This window comes from Mangifera indica, chromosome 4 (genome assembly GCF_011075055.1).
Source record: "Mangifera indica cultivar Alphonso chromosome 4, CATAS_Mindica_2.1, whole genome shotgun sequence".
Classification (NCBI taxonomy): Eukaryota; Viridiplantae; Streptophyta; class Magnoliopsida; order Sapindales; family Anacardiaceae; genus Mangifera; species Mangifera indica.
The window spans coordinates 16,623,652-16,650,055 of record NC_058140.1 but is presented as its reverse complement, the minus strand read 5'-3'; the positions used below and the strand labels follow the sequence as shown (position 1 = coordinate 16,650,055).

At 35.1% G+C, this 26,404-nt stretch overlaps 4 protein-coding genes and 1 pseudogene across 5 annotated transcripts; 2 read left to right on the top strand and 3 right to left on the bottom strand.

Moving 5' to 3' along the window:
- The first annotated feature begins 1,736 nt into the window (after positions 1-1,736).
- Positions 1,737-4,905, top strand: LOC123212852 (inorganic phosphate transporter 2-1, chloroplastic). Its single transcript, XM_044632073.1, has 3 exons — positions 1,737-2,718; positions 3,481-3,672; positions 3,858-4,905. The coding sequence occupies exons 1-3, from the start codon at positions 1,963-1,965 to the stop codon at positions 4,683-4,685; spliced, it is 1,776 nt and encodes a 591-aa protein (XP_044488008.1). The 5' UTR covers positions 1,737-1,962; the 3' UTR covers positions 4,686-4,905.
- Positions 4,906-5,087: 182 nt separating this feature from the next.
- On the bottom strand, positions 5,088-14,024 carry LOC123213512. 2 transcript variants are annotated; one of them, XM_044632967.1, is made up of 12 exons: positions 13,508-14,024; positions 13,370-13,421; positions 12,188-12,628; positions 10,582-10,916; positions 10,306-10,503; positions 9,997-10,194; positions 9,791-9,865; positions 9,647-9,713; positions 8,445-9,522; positions 8,303-8,359; positions 5,687-5,761; positions 5,088-5,546 (listed from the first exon to the last, which is right to left on the bottom strand). In XM_044632967.1, the coding sequence occupies exons 1-12, from the start codon at positions 13,862-13,864 to the stop codon at positions 5,522-5,524; spliced, it is 2,958 nt and encodes a 985-aa protein (XP_044488902.1). In that variant the 5' UTR covers positions 13,865-14,024; the 3' UTR covers positions 5,088-5,521. The 2 variants fall into 2 exon arrangements, with proteins under 2 accessions (XP_044488902.1, XP_044488901.1); XM_044632966.1 differs by having other exon boundaries at positions 5,088-5,503; positions 13,508-14,023.
- Positions 14,025-16,022: 1,998 nt separating this feature from the next.
- LOC123213514 (60S ribosomal protein L27a-3-like) lies at positions 16,023-16,680 on the top strand. The gene has a single exon (XM_044632968.1). It carries the CDS (start codon positions 16,094-16,096, stop codon positions 16,532-16,534), a length of 441 nt encoding a protein of 146 aa, XP_044488903.1. The 5' UTR covers positions 16,023-16,093; the 3' UTR covers positions 16,535-16,680.
- Positions 16,681-18,605: 1,925 nt separating this feature from the next.
- On the bottom strand, positions 18,606-19,729 carry LOC123213513 (annotated as a pseudogene).
- Positions 19,730-20,908: 1,179 nt separating this feature from the next.
- On the bottom strand, positions 20,909-23,567 carry LOC123213511 (protein DETOXIFICATION 29-like). The gene is made up of 7 exons (XM_044632965.1): positions 23,070-23,567; positions 22,440-22,981; positions 22,107-22,193; positions 21,938-21,994; positions 21,492-21,849; positions 21,341-21,427; positions 20,909-21,252 (listed from the first exon to the last, which is right to left on the bottom strand). Exons 1-7 carry the CDS (start codon positions 23,403-23,405, stop codon positions 21,178-21,180), a joined length of 1,542 nt encoding a protein of 513 aa, XP_044488900.1. The 5' UTR covers positions 23,406-23,567; the 3' UTR covers positions 20,909-21,177.
- Positions 23,568-26,404: the final 2,837 nt, after the last annotated feature.

The window sequence follows — 26,404 nt, the reverse complement described above, 5'->3', positions numbered from 1 at the left end:
TTCATAGGATTATTAATGAAATAAAATATAGCCCTGTCTCATATAATTTATTTAATCCATATTGTTAGATTATTGGATTAGATATTCAGTTATAACATATTTAGATAAATTATATGAATGATTTAATTATTAATTATAATCACATTTTTAGATTATTTAAATCATAATCTAAAAGTTAGTAGGATTAACTTTTTTTTTTAATTATTGGATTACTATATTTAATGAAATTTTTATCTTTCTAATCCTTAAGTTAAAGTGTTATGCATATTAAATATTTTAACACAAATAATTAATATTTGAGATTGCACTAAACATACAAGAATTGATTATCACATAATAAAAAATTCTTATAAACATAATCCAATAATAATAATTGATTAACACAGATCATTCTAGTTATAGGGTCTTCCTGAAATTGACTATCCGGACTAGTATTTAGTGGAATAGTAAATATTTCAAAATAAAAATTTATTATATATTTTTATTTTAAATATATAAATGAGTATATATTTGTATTATTTTGTGATTGAATAAATACATAATAACACATATAAATATATACTTATTTACGTATTTGAAGTGGGTATACATAATATAAGTAAAAGATTTAACATACCGAGGAGTAGATGACTTTTTGGTGAGAAACCAGCACCGGAAAACCTAAAGGCCAACAAACCAACAACCACAAAGTGCTTGCCCTAAGCTATAACCTAAGCGGGATCATTTGGGCTGTTCAGACAGATGTTTACCTTTTATAAAAGGCCAAACGACTATGTCCCACCCAAAGTATGCGCTTTGTCAAGTTTCCCGTCATTAACTTTGATAATACCATTTATCCACTTATGACTAGTTAAAATTAACGATTTCAAGGGTAAAATCATTTTTTTATCTATATTATTAAAAATAAACTTAAATTTGATTTTATTTTGCCTGCTAAACCCTAAAAAATAACAATTTCCCCCAATCCAAGTTTTAAAAAACTGTATTTTCCCCTTAGGGTTTTCAATTTTCTGAGTTAGTTTTCCGGTGCCCTTTCTTCCTCTCCGGTGACTTCCAGGTCAATCCTCTTCCTCTCTGACATGGCCTCCTTCCGATGGTTGTCCTGGAAACTGTTGTCGATAAAAATGAATCGTCTTCGTTCAAAGACGAAGACTCTTCGTCGACGAGGAGTCTTCGTCGTCGACGAGGAGTCTTCGTCGTCGACGAAAACCTCGTCTTCGTCTCGACTCGACAACCGTGCCTAGCATAATCGTCAGAAGGAGGCCGCATCGGAGAGGAAGAGGAGTCGTCTAGAGGTCGCCGGAGAGAAAAAAAACGGCGTCGGAAAACTAACTCTGAAAAATTGAAAACCCTAAGGGGGAGAACGCTGTTTTTTAAAACTTTGGTTGGAGAAAATTGTTAGTTTTTAAAATTTTAGGGGAGAAAATGAGATAAATTTTTCAGGGGTTAGGGTTTCGTAAAATTTAACAGCCCATGGGTGGGTAAATGGTATTATCAAAGTTAATGGAGGGAAACTTGACAAAAGCGCATACTTTGGGTGGGAAATAGTTATTTGGCCTTTATAAAATTTACCAAGGGATTAAGATATGTTAAGTGTAACAACGGTGTAGTTATCCAGGTGACTTCCTTGTGGATAAAGTGTATAATTTGAAAGCTTTATATTTTTGTGAATGTAAAGTTGCGAGTGCATTGATGGAGAAACCCCAAGAGAAACATCCACCACTCATTTGAATCGACCAAACCAAGCAGCCAAATCCACTCTTACGTCTTCCTTTCCATCCAAAAATAAAAAACAATTGAAAATGAAGTTAAACTTTTCTTCATTTCTTCTCTACCACCTACTTCTCTCTGTGCTTCACCTTCACCACATTCCATGGCCAACAATTCGTCTGAATAATTCCTTTAGATACGCTTTTTTATTCCCTCCTTACTCCCTCTACCTTATCTCTCTCTTTCCAAGATATGACTTCCTTTTTTTGCCTATCTTCTTCAAGAAACACTTCTATTGTTTCACCAGAAGCCCTTTTTCTTCACCACAGATCTCATTTTTATCTCCCTAAACATCCTTCTTTATTTAACAGTAATACCCAGTTCTTCAAAAGAGAAACTCTTCTTCTAAAGCCTAATTTATCACTTCCAAAATCATCTCTTTCGCTTCTGTGCCTCAAGAACTCCAGACTTACGCACCCTTTTGCAAGTATTTCCTCTTTTGCTGGAGGTGAAGAGGAGCAAAAAGAAGAGCTTCAAGTTCAAAAGCATCATCATGAAAATTCAAAAACTGAAGAGAATGATGACTTGCCAGGCATGGCACAAGCCTTTCACATATCTTTAAGCACAGCATCTGCTATTTCTATATGCATAGCCTTTGCAGCGCTAACTCTTCCTTTGTTTATGAAGTCTTTGGGTGCGGGGCTGGATTTGAAGACCAAATTTTTATCATATGTAACAATTTTGTTTGGTTTTTACATGGCTTGGAATATTGGAGCCAATGATGTAGCTAATGCTATGGGGACTTCAGTGGGATCAGGTGCTTTGACTCTGAGACAAGCCGTTATAACAGCCGCCGTCCTGGAGTTTTCAGGGGCATTGTTGATGGGAACCCACGTCACAAGTACAATGCAGAGGGGAATTCTTGTTGCAAATGTGTTTCAGGGGAACGACACTCTGCTTTTTGCTGGCTTGCTCTCTTCTTTGGCTGCTGCTGGTACTTGGTTGCAGGTGCATTTCTTGAACATTTTTTAGTTAGTGCAGTGTGCAGTGAAGAACTTTGAGATTTTTATTTTTGATCTTCACTGAACAAAAGCTTCAGTTATTTAAGAGGAATTCCGCATACTCATTGCTTCTTATGCTTAAATCTACTGATATAATGAACGCTTTGTGTTGAAATGTTATACTTTTGGAAAAATTCTGCTGACTGAGTTTTCTCATAATTGTGAATCCAACTGTGAGCTTGTTAAACAAATATAAAAATCCTACCTGTGTGGAGAGGGTAACTACTAGAACCTGAAAAGGGATTATGCAACCCGTATGGGACAAAAATGGGAGCTAATTAAAAGAAGTCTTGGTCTAATTGAATTAAACACAAAAAATATTGAGATCGTATTAGGACATTAATATTCTGTTTGGGGCGGAAAAGAATCTAGAAAGTAGACTAGAGGTTGCGAAAATTTGCATGGGATAGTTGTCCCTTGAAATTACTCAGTACACAAGAACTGTTTTAAGCCAATTAACTTTATAATCAGTGACTCTAATCGAACAAAAGGGAAGTTGATCACAATAATTTTTTTGGGATGCGGCATATGGGAATATGCAATGGAGATATAATTTTGCTATACGTGCCATTCTTTAGATGGAACTGAACATATTAACTTTATGATCTCTTTTAATGGATCTAGCACTGAGTGTTTTTCTTCCTCTGTTATATCTATATGATCTTCTTGAGTTGTCTTTTTATCTAGAAATTACGTCTTGTTTTATCAGGTTTCATCATATTATGGTTGGCCTGTCTCCACTACACACTGTATAGTAGGATCAATGGTTGGATTTGGTCTTGTTTATGGGGGAGCTGGTGCCGTCTTCTGGAGTTCACTGGCGAGGGTGATTTCTTCATGGGTGATTTCACCAATATTGGGAGCATTGGCGTCATTTCTTGTCTACAAATGCATCCGCAGGGTATGTGCTCGTTCTTTAAAACTTATTCAACAAATATTTCTACATTAGATCCCATGTGGTTTTCCTTGGCTTTCAAAAGCTGTAAACTTCTCCTGCTTACAAGGGTGTTTTATCAAAAATACCATACAAATTTAGACACCTTTTGTCTACACTATTTGTTTGAGGCTGTGCATTTCTGTTTTCAGTTTGTCTACAGTGCTCTAAATCCTGGGCAAGCTGCGGCTGCTGCTGCACCGATTGCTGTATTTCTCGGTGTAACTGGAATCTCTTTTGCTGCATTTCCTTTGAGCAAAATCTTCCCATTGGCTTTTGCCCAAGCTATTGCATGTGGTGCTGTTGGTGCCTTTTTAGTTCACAAAGTGATCCAAAAACAACTTGGCCATCTCCTTGTCAAATCATCTTCAACACAGCCAGAGCCCAAAGACACAATAACCCAGAATAAAAATCTTGGTTTTCTCTCAGATATTGCAGGACCAAAAGGTACCCAACTGGAAATAGTTTATGGGGTTTTTGGATACATGCAGGTTCTGTCAGCTTGCTTCATGTCATTTGCCCATGGAGGAAATGATGTGTCCAACGCAATAGGTCCTTTGGCAGCTGCATTATCTATTCTTCACGGTGGTAGTAGTGGAACTAACATTGTTATTCCACTAGATGTTCTTGCATGGGGAGGTTTTGGAATTGTTGCAGGGCTAATGATGTGGGGTTATAGAGTGATAGCAACAATTGGAAAAAAGATAACAGAGCTAACACCCACCAGAGGATTTGCAGCTGAGTTTGCTGCAGCGTCTGTCGTTCTGTTTGCTTCAAAGCTCGGCCTGCCCATCTCTGCAACTCATACTTTGGTGGGTGCAGTCATGGGAGTGGGATTCGCCAGGGGACTAAACAGTGTAAGATCAGAAACTGTGAAAGAGATTGTGCTTTCTTGGGCTGTCACAATTCCTGTTGGTGCCACCTTTGCTGTTATCTACACATGGATCTTGATCAAGCCTATTTCATATATTTTACGATAAAAAATACATAAGATCAAATGAACAGCTTGATGTATGTCATTAATTACTCATTTTTGTCATTTTCCTATTAAAATGTTTACTGATAATGGATTCCCGAGCTGATGTGGCTTCCTCCGGTGGAAGTCACTGCATATTTCGGAAGCTGGGAATATATCAAAACTTGGGATATTTAAAATAGCTATTTACCTTACTTTTTATATATATAATTACTTTTTTTTAATTATGTAAATATAATTATCTTTTTAAGTTGATTTTACCTTTAAAAAAAAATTATAAAATTTAAAATTGACTGGATGGATTGGTCAACCGGCCATGGCTTAACAATAACTAGCTCAACAATAATTAGAAAAGCATCATTTCGCTCAAACTGACCCTCGTAATATCTGAAATATAAAACCAAAATTATATCAAAACATCAAATTCTGCTATAACTTAACAATAACTAGTTTTATATCCACCACTCGTCTTTATTACAGGAAACAAAAAGAACTACACATTTGCCACTGAAATACAGGATATGAAACCCAAAAACTGAGACACAAATCTCTATTAAAACTGGGCAAGGTACAATGACATATTCATCATCTAAAGACCTACAGAACTACCTCAAATCAAATTCGCGTACCAAATTCTACAGGATTCAAACTTCCTTTGGCATGTTTGAGTTTGCAATAGGTTCATAAGCAAAATCTTCAGTTTCAGGCCCATCAAACCCAACCAGAATTCTTTGTGCTTCACAGTTCAGATCAACACCGAAAGATATAACCTATAATCATCTCTGCCTCCGCACAGGTGATCTGGATCTTGACCTTTTTCCCCTGCCAAACGAGTAGAGTTCATAAACCATGCAGAAATTTATGTCTGTAACCAAGAAAAGAAATACGAGTAAAATTTATGGCACACTGCTACTTTCACTTGAGTTGCATATTTTTACGATGATGGTTGTGTATGTCTTATAAACATTAACACAAGCTTAAACTTAAGACAATGTGGAACCATACCTGGTCCTCTCAAGAGAAGGATAGGGAGAATGCCTGCGCTGAGAGTGCTTGCTATGTGGTGATCGCGTAACTTGTCTAGAAATGAAAACATCCATCATACTGATATGGTAAGTTCAATATAATTCATGAGACATGCTTAGCCGTTTAGAATTTCAAAACTTAATATCCAGCTTGCCATTTCTTTTTCGGCACTAATAACACAGGATCCCACTCATTGAAGACCGCTAACTTCAGAGTATTTCAAAGAAAAAAATAAAATAAAAAACCTGAAAGCAATATTATAATAGTGTCCCGATGCATCCTAATGATGACTTTAAAAAATTTGGACTTTTAATCTTTTATATGAAACAAAATGTCTTAACACTTGTATTTATAAGAACTCTTAAAAGTTTTGGACGTGTGATTCACCAATCTATATATATTGCCCTACACAACATGTCCTTTTCTCTTTATTTTTCTTTAAACCAAACTCCATTTTCTTGGCTTATGACATTAAACTAATAAAGTAGTGCTATAATTCTAAATTATATCTCAAATTTCTCATCTCAAGTAACGTATGGTCCTACATGAGATTACTAGTTATCATATACGCATTAGTGTTTGTAAAAACACACGTTACTTTAGAATAATATTTGACAACATAATAAATTTCAAACAAATTTAGTGTAGATTATGTTAAATTATTGGTTTCTAAATTTTTCTACCACATAAATTTCTGATATATACACAATTTTTATAAGAACATATGTGCCAAAATGTTGATTTCAGATGCTTTTGATTTGTTTAAAAAAAAAAAAATCTATATTATGTCATATAAGGGGGAAAAAATAAAAGGCAACAAAATAACTTTTGAGACACACATGTAGGTTTATTTATTCCAGTCAAAAACCAATTTACTCTGAAATAAATTGAAGAAATCAAACAAACATATGCAACCTTAAACTGAATATTAATACACAAGGTTTTTGAGGCTAGTGCATTCAAGGGATAACATGTTAGACAGATTCTCTGTGCTGGCTATTTGCTTTAGGTTAAGCCAGAAAACCGGAGGAAAAAGCATATGCATGTATTTTCAAGGAAAATATCGTTATCGATTGGTAACCAATACGTCAGACGATGCATGTGCTACACATACCAGGAAAAAATACTCAACTGCAGATCAAATTCTCACAATAACAGCCTATTACCACACATTTATCAACTTAAATGCCAGTCTAAAGAAACAGATAAATGTTAACTAGGAATGTATGAGAACAATAAAACTTGCAAATAGTCACTCCATAGTAGATGCAAGTTTCCACCAGGATAGGACACCAATTGGAACGAATAATTTAGTCATATCTAACTCATTACTATACTGTTAAAGAACAAAAATAAAAGAAAAGAAACAAGAAGATATTGCTTCTGCATTGTTTGCTCAAATAAGGAAGAAACAGGAGAACAGCAATGCCGCCATATGTTACCTCGGAATGTGCAGTCCACTTGTCAATATCTAAATAAGCTTAATAATGGAATATGATTACCTCAGAATGTGCAGTCAGTTGGCCAATAACTAAATAATCTTAATGATATGATAAGACTACCTCAAAGTGGGCAGTCAACCAGCCAATAACTAAATAAGTTTAATGACAGAGTATGACAAAAAATTTATATTTGCAATAAGCAAGGACTCCCACCTCAAGAATCAAAATTCAGTTAAGAAACCCAATTTCTTTAACTCATCCAACAAATTTCCTAATTCAAGATGGCAACCTCATTTTGCTTACATGCTTTTGATTAGCAGTCTTGAACAACAACAGAAGTGACTCAATTCAAAGTTCCAACCAAGAGATCAAAACAACAAAATGATATAGAGGAGGGGGATAATGGGAAAAAAATATATAAAAATGCATCAAGCATCTAATCTAATTTACATGTTGTCAGAAATAATTATTGACTAAATCAAGTTCAAAGCTGCATGCACTCAAACAACAAAAGAAACCCTGGCAGTACTAAATCATTGTCTATCACTGTCAAATTATACCAAAAAAAACCTAAGTTCGAGGATTAGACCTCTCATGTGGATTTAGATAACTGTCATCAGTGATTCCAATGGTTTCACTGTGTCTAAATTTTTTTTCCTTTTTTTAACTCATAAATACATCAACATGTTTGGTGGACTAGAATGCCAATATTGAGCAATCATCATACATTACAAACTTCAGGAAACAAGAAATTTGTGCTCCTTGTATGATATTCATTCCTAAGGATTTAAAAACAAACCTATGGGAACAAACCAACGGCTTACCTATCGACTAAGTCCTCAAGTTAGTCTGTCTCACAACATTGAGGAAGACAATTTGTTTGATACAAGTTCAAATGAATGACAATTAATTTATATAATTTCACTGAAAGCTATTTTGGAGATCATAGCATTACCTTTTATATAAAAGACCAACTTTTCATGCCACATGTTTTTTGACTCATAAAGGGACAGGTCACTTTTCAAGTGTTAACCACTGAGAATGTTAAAGTTCAAGGATTCAGAAACCTACTAATAGTGTTTTAAACTTCAAAGATACGTAGGAATGGTTACAGGAAACATGAATAGAAGTGACAAAAATCTAATAAGCTTACCTTCTCCTGGACCTGTCAGGTGATGGAGAAAAATTACTCTTTCTTGAATGTGGTCTCCTGCAGTATATAACAGAATAATAGATTATATACAGAGTATGCGCCACAAAAAATAAAAAATAAAATAAACATCTCGATGGAAAACCTTTTAGAGTCATCTGATGTGTCATCGCTTGATTCGTTGGCCAGACTAACTGAGTTCTCCTTGCTGTTTCTACCCTTACTGCTGACTGAAGAGGAGCGCCTTCTCTTATGCTTGCTTGAGTCACTTGTAAGTTTATGTCTTGATGAATCCTCCTCCTTTGACTGTTTATGTTCTTTATCAATAAATTCTTTGGTACTAGATCTATGGTGTTTCTCTGTGTCTCTTCTATCCTCAACGTCAACATTAGTGGATCTTTTTCTTGACTTAGATTCCTTAGCTTTTTCCTCATGCCTAACATCATAATCTTTCCTTTTATCTCTTGAACCATCCCGATGATCCGTCTTTTCCTTTCTTAAATGTCTTTCATCCTCCCTCCTACAATTTTCATCTCCCTTCTCACTGGCCCTGCGACCAGTCTCTATTTCCTTATCACCTTCTTTTCTAGAACCCTTTTTACTTTCATGTCGATCACTTCTAAATGATCTCAATCTGTTTTCAGCATTTTGAGAATTATCATTTGTTGATTTTTTCGTACCAATATCTGCACCAGATATTTCAGATTTTGTTTTCACTCCAGTCTTTTCTCCTGACATAATATTCAACCCAGAATCATTATTTCCATCCAGCAATTTTCCACTATCAACACTTTTTTCATTAAGCCTCTCTCTTGCACCATTGTTGTTATTTTTGGTTGTAGAGGCATTACTTTTCCTTGGATCAGACTCCAAATTTGTCAGACCTCGATTATGCTCCTCAAGTCCCACAGGTGAGCCATTTTCAGTTGTATTGCATAACTTTTCTGAAAGCTTATTTGTGCTTGATTGCTGAATAGCATTATTTCTAGAGTTTGTCATGCCAGAATTCTGAATTTCTTCATCTCCTGCATCATCATCAGAGGCATAATTTGCAAGACCTAAAACATCTCCAGGGTAGCTGGAACTAGTTTTTTCACTGGTTTCTTCAGAATCAGATTCCCTGGCTCTGACAGGAACTAGAACCTTTGCAGATGCCTTTGGCGTTGGAACAGCTGGAGAAGATGGTGAGACTTTATGATTTGATATATTGTTGTTGTGCTCAACTGCAATGATAAAAAACTTACATCACATGAAAGAATTTTTTTAGAAAACAGGAAGCATCTAGCTTACTTAAATGCTCCTGATGTGAATTCATAAACAAGTTCTCAGATATCATAATGCCCTAACCTTCAATTGTCAGATCATCTTCCATTAGAACTTTCGTTGCAATTTCATCAAAGAGCTCATCAGTAACCTGTTCAAAACATTACAATTACAACTATGAGAGAAAGACAGTTAATCAGAAAAACATAAGTCTTCAGGAAACTTAACCTTTAAAAGAACTTCAGTAAGGATGCGTTTTATTTCCAGGTTAATTGCTGCAGTTCTAGCTGCCTCCATGTAATCCTGCATGGAGCAAATGTATATATCAAAATCCAAAGACAAGTTACATTTGTGCAAATAACAATTTCCAGTAATAATAACCCATTGAAAGGAAAATAACTCATCAAAGGATAAGCAGATAAAGATAATAAAACCTCATCGTCATCCTCTTCTTCAGTTGATTTCGAAGAATCAAGGCTTTTGCTATCTGCCTGATCACCTTTTCCAAATGATCTAGGAGCAGATTCATCATCAATGGATTCTGATTCCTCTTTTGGATTCTCTAGAGATGACTTTGTGATGGCAGCTTTATTCTTAATTATTTCCTCTTTCAGCCAGTTAGGCACAGGAGCCTGAAAATTTTTTCATAAGAGGTAAGTGTGCATGGGTAGTTCATATGTTGGTGTGCACTCAAGAATGATCATTAACATATTTAAAGTCCTCCAGTTTAAAGGAGTAATAACCTTTTTAGGCCGCTCAGAAACACCAGAAACCCCATATGCATCACCTGGGAAAGCTGTTGAAGGATGAAGTGCAGCTCCTCCACCAAGGCAAAAAGCACTGGTAGACGCAAGTGCTGGCTGGAATCCCAGACCAGGAAACCTTCCAAATTGAGGTGCAACTGGCCCAGGAACTGAAGCTATGGCCATGGAAGGATCATGCTGAAAAGTAAAGGATATAAGCGTAATCCCAACAAACAACATACGTCAAAGGAGTAATCACAAAGTCAGAATCATTACCTGCGGCCCTGACTGGAGAACAGATGGAATTGGAGGATAACCTACACCAGATGCAACAGGGGGATTCCATGAATTAACAGAAGCCACTGCTGCAGCGGGGTCAACACCTCCTAGCGTTCCTACCAAGTCATGATGAGCAGCATAGCTAGATTGCATATGGACATCAGGATCATGATTAAACCGAGGAGCAAATTCTAAAGGTTGATTACTAAGATCCACAATTGGATCAGCTGCTTGATTCCCAAATGCAAAGGGCTGCCCTTCCTGACCTGAGGAAATGGGCATAGAAAATGATCTATACATGTGCTCCTTTTGATCTGCCGACTCTTCTTTACCTGACATCATGCAAAAAGTCAAAAAACAGGCAGAAAATATAAAATAAAGTTGCAAAACATCATGAACAAAAGAAATTCAATTCCACTATTAATTTGCTAGAGTTGATAAGCAGATCACCATACTTCAACACAAATTAACGTTCATTAAATAGGTGGTCCTGAAATTCAATATACACAAAAGGATAGGAAATTTTCCTTCCTATGCAATACACCCTAAATTTATAAGCTGGTAGTCTCTATCTCTTAATTACAGCAGACAATAAGAGATAACTTCAAATCCTAGTCTGTTGATGTGTAATAATATACTTGATATGCCATATAATCTAGGCATCTGAATGGGCGTTCTTATAAATTATATAATCTACCCCTATGTTTCAATAAGAATTTAATTAATAGAAGGAACTAGTTTAGATTCAAAGGTAAACCAAATATTTAAAAGAAACAGAAAAAGAATGTAAAAGAAGAAAAATAAAAACATCTAGTGAGGTAGAAGATTTTTAAGAAGAAAATGGCATGTAATAATTCACTTTTGTCACAACATCAATAGTTTCAATCATTCAGAGTTTAACCTTCATCTTCAAATTTTTCGAAGGGGTAAGACATCATTCTCTATCAGTATATCCTTTAAATTTTAAGGTTCCCAGTGCCCTGCACCCAAAAGTTTTTCTTCTATTCAATATCCTAAACAATAATTTATATCTAATAAAGTTTTATATTATTTGGACAGCCATATATACATCTTTCAAAGAACCAAGAGCATAACTCAATAAGCCAGTATGGGTGCATAGAAAAAAAATTCCTACGTGACATACCGTTCCTTCCTTGGTCACAAATATCATCATGAACCATTGAAATACTATCATAGGGATTTGGGTTCTACATGCAATAAAGCATCCAACAGAAGACTAAACACAGATAAAAATGCTCATATTGCCAACAAAAAGGACAAGGAACACCTCAATTGCTGAAGATTAATCAACTACTTTGCAGATAAACAAATAAAAGAAAAACAAAAAAAATCTTGAGATGGGAGTATTAATTCTTCAGCCCCTGTCTAAACACAATACAAAAAGAAAAAGAATACGCAAAAAAACAGTGAGGTTGAAATGCTGGAATCTTGATACTTTTTAACAAAAAAAGGGCTCTATGAAAGGTAGCGTTGATGAGTGAGTTTCAACACAAAAAAGTAGTGTTAACTAGTAAAAGAAGTGGCCGACAGAAGTAGTCTTGAGCACAAACTTCACATGCAAGTATGCTCAGAGTATTATTACCTGTAACAGAAGAATAACTAGAAGGTACCTCCTGCTGATGAACAGATGAACTAGAATGTAAACTTTCTTGATGAGGAAATCCAGCATTTGATTCTCTGGCTGAAGATCCATCTCTACCAGCATGAGGTAATTGCACATCAGGAATATACGAAGACGGAGCAGAACTTATAGATGCAGTCTCCTGCTGATAAGCCACTGGTGGCTGCTGTGAAGATGCAGCTGGAACTGGAAACTGTTGATAACCAGATGCAGGAAATGTATGATGTTGGGTATCTGCATAATGAAGATCAGAAGCTTGTGGATACTGATCATGGAAATGATTTTGTTCTTCTGGTCTGGAAACTGGTGTAAACTGGGAGTGCAGATGCTGATTTTCAGTTGCAGCCCTAGCATTGGCCCATTCTTTAGCCCTGGCAGCCCAATCTTGTGCACCACTATGGGCTGCCATTACAAGAATCATTAAAAGAAATTACAAAGATCACTGAAATCACCCCAATTAATACATACAAAAAAAAAAAAAGAAGAAGAAGAGAGAAAGAAAGAAACACTGAGATCAGGATTACCTATTACCAACATTCTGTGAAGATACAAAGATTTCATAATTAAATAAATAAAAAGAGCAGAATGGACAGTTTTTTTATATAGTAATGTCCTATACTTTGAAGCAAGACCCTTTAAAGCCATCAACAGCACTCATTAAGAAAGCCTGAAAGTTGTATGTTTGTTTTGGCAGCACGCACATGAATCATCATTTTGTTAATACTTCTTGGCTCAGTCTATTAAGTAAGAAACATAGATGCACCCCAAGGGTTCAAAATGCATTACGAAGACCTATCTGGAGTATTATATTCAACAAAGTTTCCTGGCGGCCATGATTATACATCTAGAAGTAGCCCCTAATTCATAACTCAAGAGATGCTTCTAAAATTCATGATAGAGTGATGGATTTGCTTTTAAATTTCTAATGTTTGCCTTAAATATCACAATGAGATTTATTATCCACAAATTCCAGAAAGTGCATAATAGACCTGGCCAAACAAATGACATTGGATACTATGTTATCATCAGTCCAATGACAAATTAATCACACAAAGCGAAAACAAAAATGTATAACAATAAATTAGTCCATAGTATAACAGTGAAGCGAACTTTCAAATACAAAAACGGAAAACAACTGTCTACCAGCGTAATCCCAACTTTGCTGGTGATGGCCCCAGTTCGTATTGCCCCAATCCTACAAATATTGATATTATTGATAAAGTTAAAGATAAAGCATCGCCAGATATATAGAGAAGAAATGGAAAAAATAAGGTTAACTACCTGATTGGGCAGAGGATAAGATTGAGAAATCTGCGGAGGCGCGGGAGGTCGAGGAGGGAGAGGATAGTAGTTATTGTTGTTCTGGTGGTGGTGCGCAGGATAAGGAAGAGGAGGAGGTGGTGGCGGAGGATAAGAAGAAGCGGGAGGAGGAGATGGAGAGTGAGATGAAGGATGTTGGTAGTGGAATTGGTTGGCGTACCATTGGTTACCATGTGGAGGGAGTGGCGGTCTTGGTGCTTGCTGCTGGTGTTGGTGAAGAAAGTGATGGTGTTGATGATTATGATCCGCCGTGGGTGGTTGCTGTAGAGACGGCGGTGGCGGTCTCATGTACCGGTGGGGCTGTTGGTAAGCGTCCATTTTTTGGTTTAATGTAGGTTTCTCCTAGTTAAACTTGAACGGAATAAAGGGAAGAGACTATACTTGTTGACGAAAAGGTGCAGGGAGACAGGATGAGACCGGCTGTTTGGGATATTTACTTTCGTTTTTGTTTTTATTTTTTAAAAAAGAATCATATATGGATTGCGCAAATCACAATTCCCACCCAAAGTTTGGCTTAAAACTTGAGACCCTTATATGTCAAAGATAGGCCAAACGACTATTTCCCACCCAAGGTTTAGCGTTTTCTCAAATGTCCCCCCTTTAACTATGGAAACACCAAACACCCACCCATGGCCGGTTAGATTTAACAAAACCCTAACGGTGGTAAGGGTAAAATCGTCATTTTTGCTATAATATTAAAAATAAACTAAAATAGAATATATTTTGCCCCCCTAAACTTTAAAAACTAATATTTTTCTCAGTCTAAGTTTTAAAAAATCTCAGTTTCACCCTAGGGTTTGGTTTTGAAATCTCCGGCGACCTCTCCGGCTCCGTTGCCGACAGCCTCTCCCTCCCGAAGCAACCTCTCCTTCCGACGATCTCTTTCCTCCCATTTGGAGGTCCGATCGATGCCCAGAGACGCCGTGGGAGACGAATTCGACGTCTCCGGGCGTCGATCGGACCTCCAATTGGGAGGAAAGAGATCGTCGGAAGGAGAGGTTGCTTCAGGAGGGAGAGGCCGTTGGCAACAGAATCGGAGAGATCGCCGGAGATTTCAAAACCAAACCCTAGGGTGAAACTGCAGTTTTTTAAAACTTAGGCTGGGAAAAAATGTTAGTTTTTAAAGTTTAGGAGGGCAAAAAGAGATAAAATTTTTAGGCGTTAGGGTTTTGTCAAATGTAACCGGCTATGGGTGGGTGTTTGGTGTTTCCATAGTTAAAGGGGGATATTTGAGAAAACGCTAAACCTTGGGTGGGAACTAGTCGTTTGGCCGTCAAAGATAACATTTCCCTACAAACAAAAAAAATCAAACTTGTTAATAAAAAAATCCATACAGCGCGGTTTAATTGTAATTTTTTAAAATATTAAGGGTGTTAATAAATTTTTCTTAGTATTTTGAAAATTCAAAAAAATTTTAGGGTGTTGAAAATTTTAATATGCTTCTCACTTTTTTCAAAAATAATATTACCTCCAAATATTAAAAAGAACACAATAAATTAAAGATGTAAATATTACATTACAAATTATCAGGACAATAATAATATTTTTAAAATACATACTAAATAGGATAATTTTAGAAACAAGAAAGAGGAAAATATTTATTTACCCCTTAAAAGTTTTAAAATTTATATTTACATCCAAAATTATTGTTAATACTTCAATTCGAAAGAGGTGCCACTATAATATTTTAAACATAAGAATAATAACGGTAAGATTATCACAATGGTGAAGAAGCCACACCAACCAGGGTTTCAAAAAAATTTTAAAAATTTATTATAAATTTTCATATTTTTAAATAATTAAATTATCATATTTAAAATATTTAAATAATTAAATAATTTAATTTAAATATAGGTTCGTAGAGGCAGCAAGGAACCGAGCTATCGCTACCTTGATGTTATGTTCACTCTCTGCATCACGTATAAGGATTACGCTTGCAAAAGTTAAGTGCAAACAGAAGATTTATAAAAGACAAGTTTATTATTCCAAAATTATGTTTGCACCCCTATATATATATTTTAGTAGCATAATTACTACTTTCATATGGTATCATTCTCATCTTAAAACTCGGAGGAGAGGAAGAAAAGAGTGAGAATGTAAAAGAAAAAAATTAATGAATTTTTATATAATTCATATTTTTAAATATTTTATTTTAAATTTTTATTGATTTAGAGTTATTTGATTATTTTAAGTAGTAGGGATCAAGTGGTGGTTTTTGTTTCTAATTTTTTTATTAATAAAATTTATTTTTTAGTGAAGAAGTATTTTTGTGGAAAAGTATTTGAGGCCAAATCTTGGGTTCACTAAAAAAATATTGGAAATTTTTCCTATATTTTGCTGGAAAAAAAAATCTGTAAATTAGAGTATTTCTTCTAAAGCGAATTTGTCTCGGCCCACAGACACGTTATAGGTCCAAGTTGAGACCAACTTCAAAGCCCACACAGAGCCGCAAATCTCCAAAACCCTAGCACATAAATTTGCTCATTTCCCCCTCTTTTGTGCTGTTTGCCATCCAAACGACATTCGCACCCTCAGATTTACCAGAAAATGACGACCCGATTCAAGAAGAACCGGAAGAAGAGGGGCCACGTCAGCGCCGGACACGGTCGAATCGGGAAACACCGAAAGCATCCCGGAGGCCGTGGAAACGCTGGAGGCATGCACCATCACAGGATCCTCTTCGACAAGTACCACCCGGGGTATTTTGGTAAAGTCGGTATGAGGTACTTCCACAAGCTCCGCAACAAGTTCTATTGTCCCATCGTCAATATCGATAAGCTTTGGTCCATGGTTCCCCAAGATGTTAAGGACAAGGCTAACAAGGACAACGTTCCATTGATTGACGTCACTCAGTTCGGCTACTTTAAGGTTTTGGGAAAAGGTGTTCTGCCGGAGAATAAGCCAGTCGTCGTCAAGGCCAAGCTGGTCTCAAAGACTGCTGAGAAGAAGATTAAGGAGGCTGGTGGTGCTGTGGTGCTTACTGCTTAGGGTCAACTTGGTAATTTTATTCTGGTTTTGGTTATTGGTAATGTTTTCTGATTATGTTGAGACATGTTTACATTAAAGATTTTGATATATCTTTTGTAATGACTGGGAAAATGGTTTATTATATCTCTATCTTCGGTTGATTTGTATACCGTTTTGATTTTTGTGTGATTTTTGAATGTCAACAGCTGGATGCACCATTTATATCTTGAGCTTTGCTTGTTATTTGTCTTGTTTAGTCCCTTTAGACGATTGCTTCTTTCTGCTTGAACACTTAGACTTTTTTTTTTTTTTTTTTGCGCTGCTGTTCTTGAATTATTTTTCTGGTATTTTGTGTATACTTGTTTATTGCAGTTTCAGTAGTTTAGATTGTTGCCTCTCATTGATGCTTTTTTATGTCTCAATTATTTTTCATTGGGATTTCACAATGTCTCATAACACTTAGATAATAGTGATAAATTTGGAATACTGTTACTCTTTAGAATTGGGTTTATGTGGTTAACTGGTTGCTGAGAATTGTAGCTTAAGTAATGCTGAGTTTTCTTTCTGTATTTTTGAGAAAATGGTTATATATTCCAGCCCTTTTGTAAGTTTAATTAACCTCCATTCGATTATCTACATATCATTCTGTATCTTTTATTTTCTTTGTTCGCTCATGTTTGGGCCAAAATATAATTCTAATTATGGCTTTTATGTTGGATTACTATGGAATTGAGTGTTTTCTAAAGATGATTGGCCATTATGGAGTATAAATTTTTTTTTTTTGAGAAACTGTTTTGAAATTGGGTGCATTTAAATCCTCCTTCATTATGCATTTCAGGATTGAGTTCTATCTGGATTTCTCAACAGAATGTTCAGGCTAATGCCTTTTGTGGAATTCAATATTGCACTTTGTGCATGTACTTGATAGCATAGTAATAAAATATGATACTATGGATTCACCTCTTAGAGTCTGGGTGATTTTTATTGTTGTCATTGATATGGTTGGATTTCATGTCTATGATGTGTTTTATTTGACTAGAGTGTTTTCTTTGGAAAATGTACTACCTTTTCCATTTCGTATTTCAAACAAAAATAAAAGGCATCTTAATTATTTCATACTGTTTCCAATAAGGCTTGTTACTGAAAAAATTGGAAAAAATCATGATCATTTTATCAAAACTAGCTGAATAAAAATTCTGGTGGAACAAAATTATTATGAAAGATGACCCGATAACTATGCATGCAGTCAAGAATTAACATTTCCACTAGCTCTGCAACAAGTTCTATTGTCTGTTTGGTCATGATCTATTGGGGACCACATAAAACACCCCTGGCCTTATTTCTGGGCGTGGGTTGGGTTTGTTTACATCCCTACTGTTAGTCAAGGGTTGTTCAGCTCTAAAAATTTTAGAATTCTAAGCTTTATGTATGTTTTTTTCTGTTAGTTCGTAGAAGTACCAGACCCTATAAGAAAATAATATCTAAGAGTTCATGTCCCCAGTAGATTTTCTTTAGGAGTTCTTACCACTCAACCCTGTTCTGAGATTTTATTTGTAGCTATTGTTTAACTTGCAAATCTGGTTATGTATGTTTTGTACAACTTAGAATGTCAATCGTGCACTGGACTAGCTATGATGCTTTTTTAATTTTTGCTTTACGCGAAAAGTTTCACTGAAGTGTTTGAGCGGATATACTAATTCTTGATTGTCATTGGGTTTCATATTGAAATTTTGGCATTTGAATTTTAGTTAAAAATTTCCACAAGTTCTGTTTAGATGTGCATCGATTGTCCCAATATTATTACAGTAGTACAATTCTGATGCCCTTGTGATGGTTATCTGATGACAATATCATCTCTCTTTTCTTCTTCTATACAAGTTCATGGCATGGTCTCAATGTCGTTGACCTTATGTTGTCGTGTTTTTCTATTTCTAGTTCATTTGGCTGTATATTCCAATTCTACTTAGGCTGTAAACGTACGTATCACTTGTGCACTTTTCAAGTTTTTTCATTTGATAATTCTGAATGCAAATAATCAGCCTTACCGTGAAGTTAATCATATATTAAGAAAACTTTGGTTCGGGGCATGATGTGATACTTAGAGTGTTTTGTTTTTCTCATAATGACATTAGTTATCGTACGATTAATTTAAGCACAAACCAATGGAGAAAATTATACATCATATGGCAATTACCAGAGCATTGCAGCCGATGCAAGAGATAACCTAACAAACGCCAAAAGATGTTGAAAGCTTTCCATGATACCCTCACCATGCTTCTCCACAGCTCCCACCAAGTATGTAAGACAATTGAGACAAAACTATGAATCACCATGTTCCATTTGATACCACAGCCGCTCCCACCAGGTCCCATTCTAATTTCAACATCAGTAACCAACTGAAGAAATTGTGGAGCACCAAGACCATCCCTGCTGTCACGGCCATCACCATGATCTCGCTTTGATCCTGAAGAAACTTAGCTATAGGGAACTAGCTTGCGTATGCAAACAGTTGAGGTATCATCCATAACGCGAGTACCCCTGCTGTCTGTCCTATCAACTCTAGAAGTGGTCCCGCAAATATGCACAAAAACATCAATAATACAGCTATGGTGTTGAGAATGATCCATGATCTTTGCATATAAAACCCTAGCATATCCAGCGGCTTTGCTCTAATTGCTTGCCCGCATAACGTTTCAAGCGCACTCCCCATGACAAGCTGAGTCAATCAACCAGGAACATAAAGAACTAGCGATTAATTAATTAATTGATGTAATGACGGTACCATGATACCAAAGGAGAATCCAGCGATGATGGAGTTTTCAATGGAAACTGCTGCGAGAGAACTATCGTGGCCAGCAAAGACTTGTGTGATGGCACCAAGCTTTTATCGGCAAATGGAGGTGAACATGGCAGGAGCAGCAAGATACCAAAACTTCTTGGACTCTCTCCGGTACTCTATAGAAATCACTGAGGCTATTGATTGGAGGGTTATCACTGACACCTGCGGTGAAGGTGAATGAAGAGGAAGATGACTAAAATGGGGTTTCATTTTGGTGTCTTGGAGAGATGAGTGGCTGCTTATTATCCTCCTCCATGAGAAAGCTAGCTAGTGGATGACACAGAAAAAATTGGTGTCAGCTTATGCAAAATATCTCCATATTATTAAAGTCATTGATTGGTTAGCTATGATTGAGTTCATTCTTTATAGATACTTGGATGCACATTGGGGAATGCGATGCTCCCTTTCCTAATAATATGGGGAATTTGATGCTCCTCGTAAAATATTTCAACTCAACACTTCATCTATATATTGATAGTGATAAATCCTCTTAGGATAAAGCTGCTTATATAAGATCAAAATGCAATTATAACAATAAGAATCTGTGAATTCTAAAAGTTTAAATAAAATAAAAATAATTAAAAATCAATAAGATATTAATTACGGAATGAAGATAGAATTATTGTCTATTACAGAGTGATTTATTTCAAAAAGAATATTTTTTTTGATAAGATTGTTAAATTTTGATATTCTTTTTCGTTGGTAAATTTTGAGAATTTTTTTTCTTTAAATTGAATTTTATGTAGGGAGAATTTGTGGCATTGTGTCCTGTTCTAACATCACAATCAAACAATGAAATAATGGCAATTGATAATAATATCTATATATTAAAGTCACATAAAACAGTTTAAAAATGAAAAGTAGCGCTACTTATCACTTAAAACACTATTTATCGGATGGATTTATTATGAAACAAAAGCAGAGCTGTCAGCCCTTCTGCCTATGGTCGCTATAGTACAAGCATAGATTGCAGATAAAGGCTCATGGCATGGCCTCAGGCCTTTTACTGATTAGTCAGCAAAATTTTTTTATTTTCAAAATATATAAAATTAGTTTTGTATTTCTACTTTTTATAATTGTATTTAAATTAAACAAAATTTTAAAATTTTACTGAATCATTATTACATAATAAAATGATGACATAAATCCAACATAATATTTAATATTAATCATAAAATTTTAAAATATTAAAATATTAATATTAACATTTTCTCTAACAAGTTTATTATTATATTTTAAATTTAAAAAATAAATAAACAATTAAGATGAATTTATTTGTGTAAAATTAAATAAAAAGAAAATGACTTATTGTAATAATGGAAGAAACACTTTAAGTTATACATCTCGTTCTCATTTTCGATTAAAAAATCCCTTGCTAAGTGGAGTATTAGCAAATGGAGTGAGCTGCGAGGTACCAAAACTTGTTGGACTGTCTGCTCTCTACAAAAATCAGCAAAGCTGTTGATTGGACTTGGAGGGAAGGATGTCACCGACGTCGGCCATGAAGGAGAAAGAAGTAGTTGATTGATGTGGGTGTGGGTTAAGAGAATAATATATGCAAGTGTATGTGTCCTATTTATAATTGGTTAGAGTAACTTAAGCAAGTCCTCATGAAGTAGACATCTCAGCGACTATATGAAGTATGTGATAACTGATAGTTTAAAATTCATCTAATGGTCCAAGTACTAAGCCCTCATAACCTGTTTGCAGGAAAGTGGAAATTAATGGTTTCTCTCAGCCTCAGCCCAATTAATACATAACCTTGGAGTTCTTCAATTTCAAGTTTTAACTTAAGCTAGTTGTGTGCGTTCTTCAATGTGCCTTCTTATTTTTCTGAGACTTCTTTGGAATTTGTATCCCCTCCTCCCCATTTCCTTATTCTGTCTTCAGCAATGGAAGCCTGCATATCATGGATCAAATCATCTCAGTCAGTTATTACTTATCACTTCACTTGCTTGTATATTAGCAAGAACATAGCACAGTTTTACCTCTGTGTTCCAGTTGGTTTTATAAATCATACCGAAAAGCACACAAGTCTGTGCCACTGTCCCCATTAGCATTCCACACCAGATCCCCTGAATTAGATTATGATCAGTAAAATGAAACAATTGAAAAATAATCTGAGGAAGAGAGAATTACCAGAACACCCCAGTCAGCCTTGTAACCCAGTATGAGGCCCAAAGGAATACCAAATGCATAGTAACACGCAATGTTTACATAGGCAACAACAGCCTGCCATCCAGCTCCAATGGCCACCCCAGATAGCACTGGTTGTATGTTGTTGATGATGATACAAAGAGCCAACATCGGGGTCAGTTCATTAACAAGAGCTGTAACTTCTGAATCTGTCGAAAATAATGATGGGTACTTGTTCCGTGCGGCAATCAGAATAATTGAGAGCACAAGGCTCATAGAAATTGAAGATATTACAGCCACCACTAATGAAAATTTTGCACTTCTTGGGTGGCCTGCCCCTAGTTCATTTGACACTCTCACGCTGCATCAATTCTTACATGTATCATTCAAGGCTAAGTTGTTACACAGAATTAAGCAGATCTTGATACATGTGTATTAATGCAACTAACCTTATAGCTGTATTCATTCCGAAAGCCACCATTACAGTCCAACCCAATATGTTCATGCTGTAAGTTCAATGATGCATTAGCAAAAAAAGCTCATAAGATGAGATACTACTTGAATTATATGTTGTGATCTCATTCTCATCGTTATATATATGATGCAGACAGAGCTCACCAAATGGACAAAGCATCCACAGAAACTTGGGCGTTTTTTAAATATCCAGCAAACAGAATTAATACCATAAAGTACCATATCTCCAGACTGCAAAAGATTATAAATATAGTTAGACCTTACCTGTGGGGTGGGTGAGGATGGCATATATTATTGCTTGAATAATAAAAATATGACCATATAAAAAAATAATAGAACTTTATATCTAAGACAATGATTGTTTTCTAATCAGATTTGGTACTTAAAAAAAGGGCAAGTCAGGATTATCAAGTAAAATATATTTCCTTGGTGGAAAGACAGGAATAGATACTAAATAATTGCATGCGACGACCTCACCAGAGCATGACAGCTGACGCTAAAGACAACCGAACAAAACCCCACAAATTCTGAAAGGCCTTCCATGAAAATCCACTCCAAGCTCGGCCGCAACTCCCGCTGAAAATATAAACCAGTTGAGCTGCGTCAATGAACCACCACGACGCATTCAATACCACCGCGGCACCCACAAGACCCCAATCAAGTTTCAAAATCAAAAACCAACTGAAAAAAGTATGCATTATCAAGGCAGCAGCAGAAATCACAGCCATGGCTATGATCTTGCTCTGAGACTGTAAGAACTTTGATATAGGGAAATTCACTGCATATGCAAAGAGTTGTGGTATCATCCAGATGGCGAATATCCCCGCCGCCTTTGATATGTCCGCCGTCTGCCCAATTAGACTCAGAAGTTGTTGAGCAAATATGTATACAAACATAAGCATTAAAGCTGTGGTGTTGAGAATAACCCAAGATCTTTGCATATAGATCCCTAACATGTCAAGTTGCCCAGCTCCATAGGCTTGCCCGCACAGTGTCTCCAGGGCGCTTCCCATTCCAAGCTGCAGTTTTAAGTTTAATTCATTAATAATTTGAAGTAAAAAAAAAATCTAATTCAAGACTTTTGAGACGAGTACTTTATTAAGTTACCATGAGACCGAATGAGAAGCCGGCGATGACAGAGTTCTCGACAGAGACAGCAGCGAGGGCAATGGTGCTGACATGACCGGCGAACACTTGAGTGATGGCTCCGAGAGAGTATTGGCAGACGGAGGTGAAGATGGCAGGTCCGGCAAGGTACCATAACTTCTTTGATTCTCTGTAAAATTCTCTAGAGAAGTCATGGAGGCCGGTAATCGGCGGAATGTCATCAGCTCCGGCGCTGAAGGTGTCGGAGAACAAGGAGATGTTGGTTTCTGTTGATAGTAACTGTAATCGGTCTTCATCATCTCTGGGGGAGAGAAGCAGCTGCTTACCGTTCTCCATCACACAGGCAGAGGGAAATAATTTTGAGAGAATATTTTGAAAAGCACCATTCCAATTAACGGAAAATTATATTATAATACTATCGACAAAGAATATTTACAATGAAGAACAGAATAAATCTGTGGAGAGTGGTGTCAGACTGTCACATGTTGCCTCTTACTTTGTTTGGATATAAGCTGACAGAAGCAATTTACAGATTAGCAGAAACATAATGAATTCGACAAACAACACGTAATGATTAGATAGCCTGGATTCACCATGCCCGAAATCCCACTGAAGTCAGAATATTATTTTTGAAATAAAATTACCCTCGGCAAATTGAATAAATTTCAAATTTAATAATTAATCTTATATCCATTAAATTAAATAAATTAAATATTTAATTTTAATAAATAAATTTACACTCTTTCATATATAATATTTTATCTTTTATTAAAAAACATTTTTAGAGAATGGAATGTATATTTGTTTTAGTCCCTTTTTTTTTTTTTAAATAATTTCACCCTATTTAACGATATTATGTATGATTACTGTTTAGTATGGTTTATTCAAATTAAATTATTTAATTATATAATTAATTGTAATGAAAAGTTAACTTTTTTTTTTCAAGTGATTGGATTATAAGAATTTTTTAATATTTTTAATCATGTTGTTTGATAAATTATAAAATTATTGTTTTAGCCCTATTAGGTTAAACCCACAGAACCAAAGTATTATATTGTAAATATTATATGTATATATATTTTTTATATATAATTTAAATATATAGATAATATGTTGTTATGTATTTAGGTGTTATTTTAATTTTTAATTTAAAATCATCTATTAATATAATGATACATTATCTATATACATGAATAATATATTAAAAAATATATACATAATTTTATTATAATATTATATTAAATATTTTTCAAAACTAAAAAATGATGGTTAGTATGGCTTTCTATGTCATTATCCACGAGTCATCAAAGGTGACTAGTGTATTAGATGACTAAATATAAAATATCTAAATATACGTTGTCCTCCTTTCAGTATCAATATGTTAAATTGATTTCTCATAATCAATTAAAATATACAATTTAAAGTGTCACGCAAGCTAGGCTTAATAACAATGGTAAAAATCTAATAAGACTTTGATATCTACTATAAAGTAAAAAGAAAGTAACGGAGACACATAATTTTTAGTGCGTCTTCTCCCCTCTAGTAGTATATGTTTAGTTTCTTTTCTATGAGTCTTCTTCCCTCCTTCAGTAGAATATGTTTGGCTTCATTTCTATTACCTTCTCTTTTAACAATGATCGTGTATATATATATAATTTTATTGTACGTCAAAAGTCACCTCACATCGGCAAAAGTCAGTGATAAAATGAGCAAGTCCCAAGGGTAAAAATTTAAATGCCAGAAACGGAAGGACAGCTTATGGGCCCAAAATTAATTGCAAAGCCCAACCGAAATGGGAGTCTAAAACAGCACAAAACAGGATATTGTTCAGAACGATCACAGTGCAGTTGCTCAATCGCCCACAATTCCTGAGGTCAAAAGGCCATTCTTCCCAGACATAGAAATTAACTCCACATATACATTTCATTTATTGTTTATTAAAAGTAAATAGTAATTTCATTGTAACATTAAATATAATATAAGTAAATTTATTAAATTTATATAGAATTAAATTGATAAGATATGACAACAATTTATATTCAATTTGAGTACGTACATAATATAAGACCAATTTGAGTACGTACACAATATAAGGCCAATTCAATTTGACAACAATTCAAGTTAATGTGCAATTTTAGCTGTCACGGGTCGGTGGGGTGCCCGGTGAGAAAAATAATTATTAGATTCATTGGGATGTCTACACGCGTTCTCGTCCTACTGTTTTCTTTCTTTTGTTTTTCCCTGTTTTTTTACTTGCATTTGCTAAGTAAAATAAAGCCAAAGGACTATGTTCCACCCAAGGTATGTTGCAATCTCAATTTCTTCTTTTTAACTTTAAAAATATCAAATACTCACCCATAAGCAGTTAAATTTAATGAAATCCTAACCCTTTAAAATCTTATCTCTTTTTTCCCCCCTTAATCACTAAAAACTAACCATTTTTCTCTAGGTCAAGTTTTGAAAAATAGCATTTCCCTTCTAGGGTTTAGTTTTCAATCTTCGACGTTAAATCTGGTGCCATCGCCGACGACGAAACCTTCTCGACACACCACCATACTCTGACGACCTCTCTTCTCTCCTCTGGAATGTCGATCAGCTCAGATCTAGCGTCGTCTTCACCTGAAAAGTCAAAGAGCTTCGTCAGGAGATGAAGCTCTTCTTCTGCCCAGACGAAGACGATGTCAAATCTAGGCCGATCGATGTTCCAGAGGAGAGAAGAGAGGTCGTCAGAGCATGGTGGTACATCGGGAAGGCTTCGTTGTCAGTGATGACACCGAATTTGGCGTTGGGGATTGAAAACTAAACCCTAAGGGGAGAATGTAATTTTCAAAACTTGGCCTAGGGAAAAATAGTTAGTTTTTAAGGGTTAGGGGGGAAAAAGAGATAAAATTTTAATTTATTTTTAATTTTACAGATAAAATGACAATTTTACCTTTGAATTTGTTTTTTTTAACAGCTCATTGGTAGGTAAATAGACTTTTTAAAGTTAATGGGTGAGAATATGCAGAAAAAGTATACCTTGGGTGGGAAATAGTCCTTTGGCCTAAAATAAAAATAAGGCTGAAGGATTATTTTTTACACAAGTTTTAGTTTATTTTGAAAAATATATTATGATAATTGAAAATTTCAAATGTTTATTTATAGAAAAAATGTTATCACAGGTAAAAATAAAATTATTAATTTATTATTAAATTCTAAAATTTATATAATTTTTTCTTAGAAAATTAATAATTTATTTGATAATTAAATTTTAAAAAATTGTATTCCCTTTTAGGTTTCAAATTTTCAATCAATCTCTCCCTCTTTAGCAATTGACAGTTTCTGTCTATCTCTCT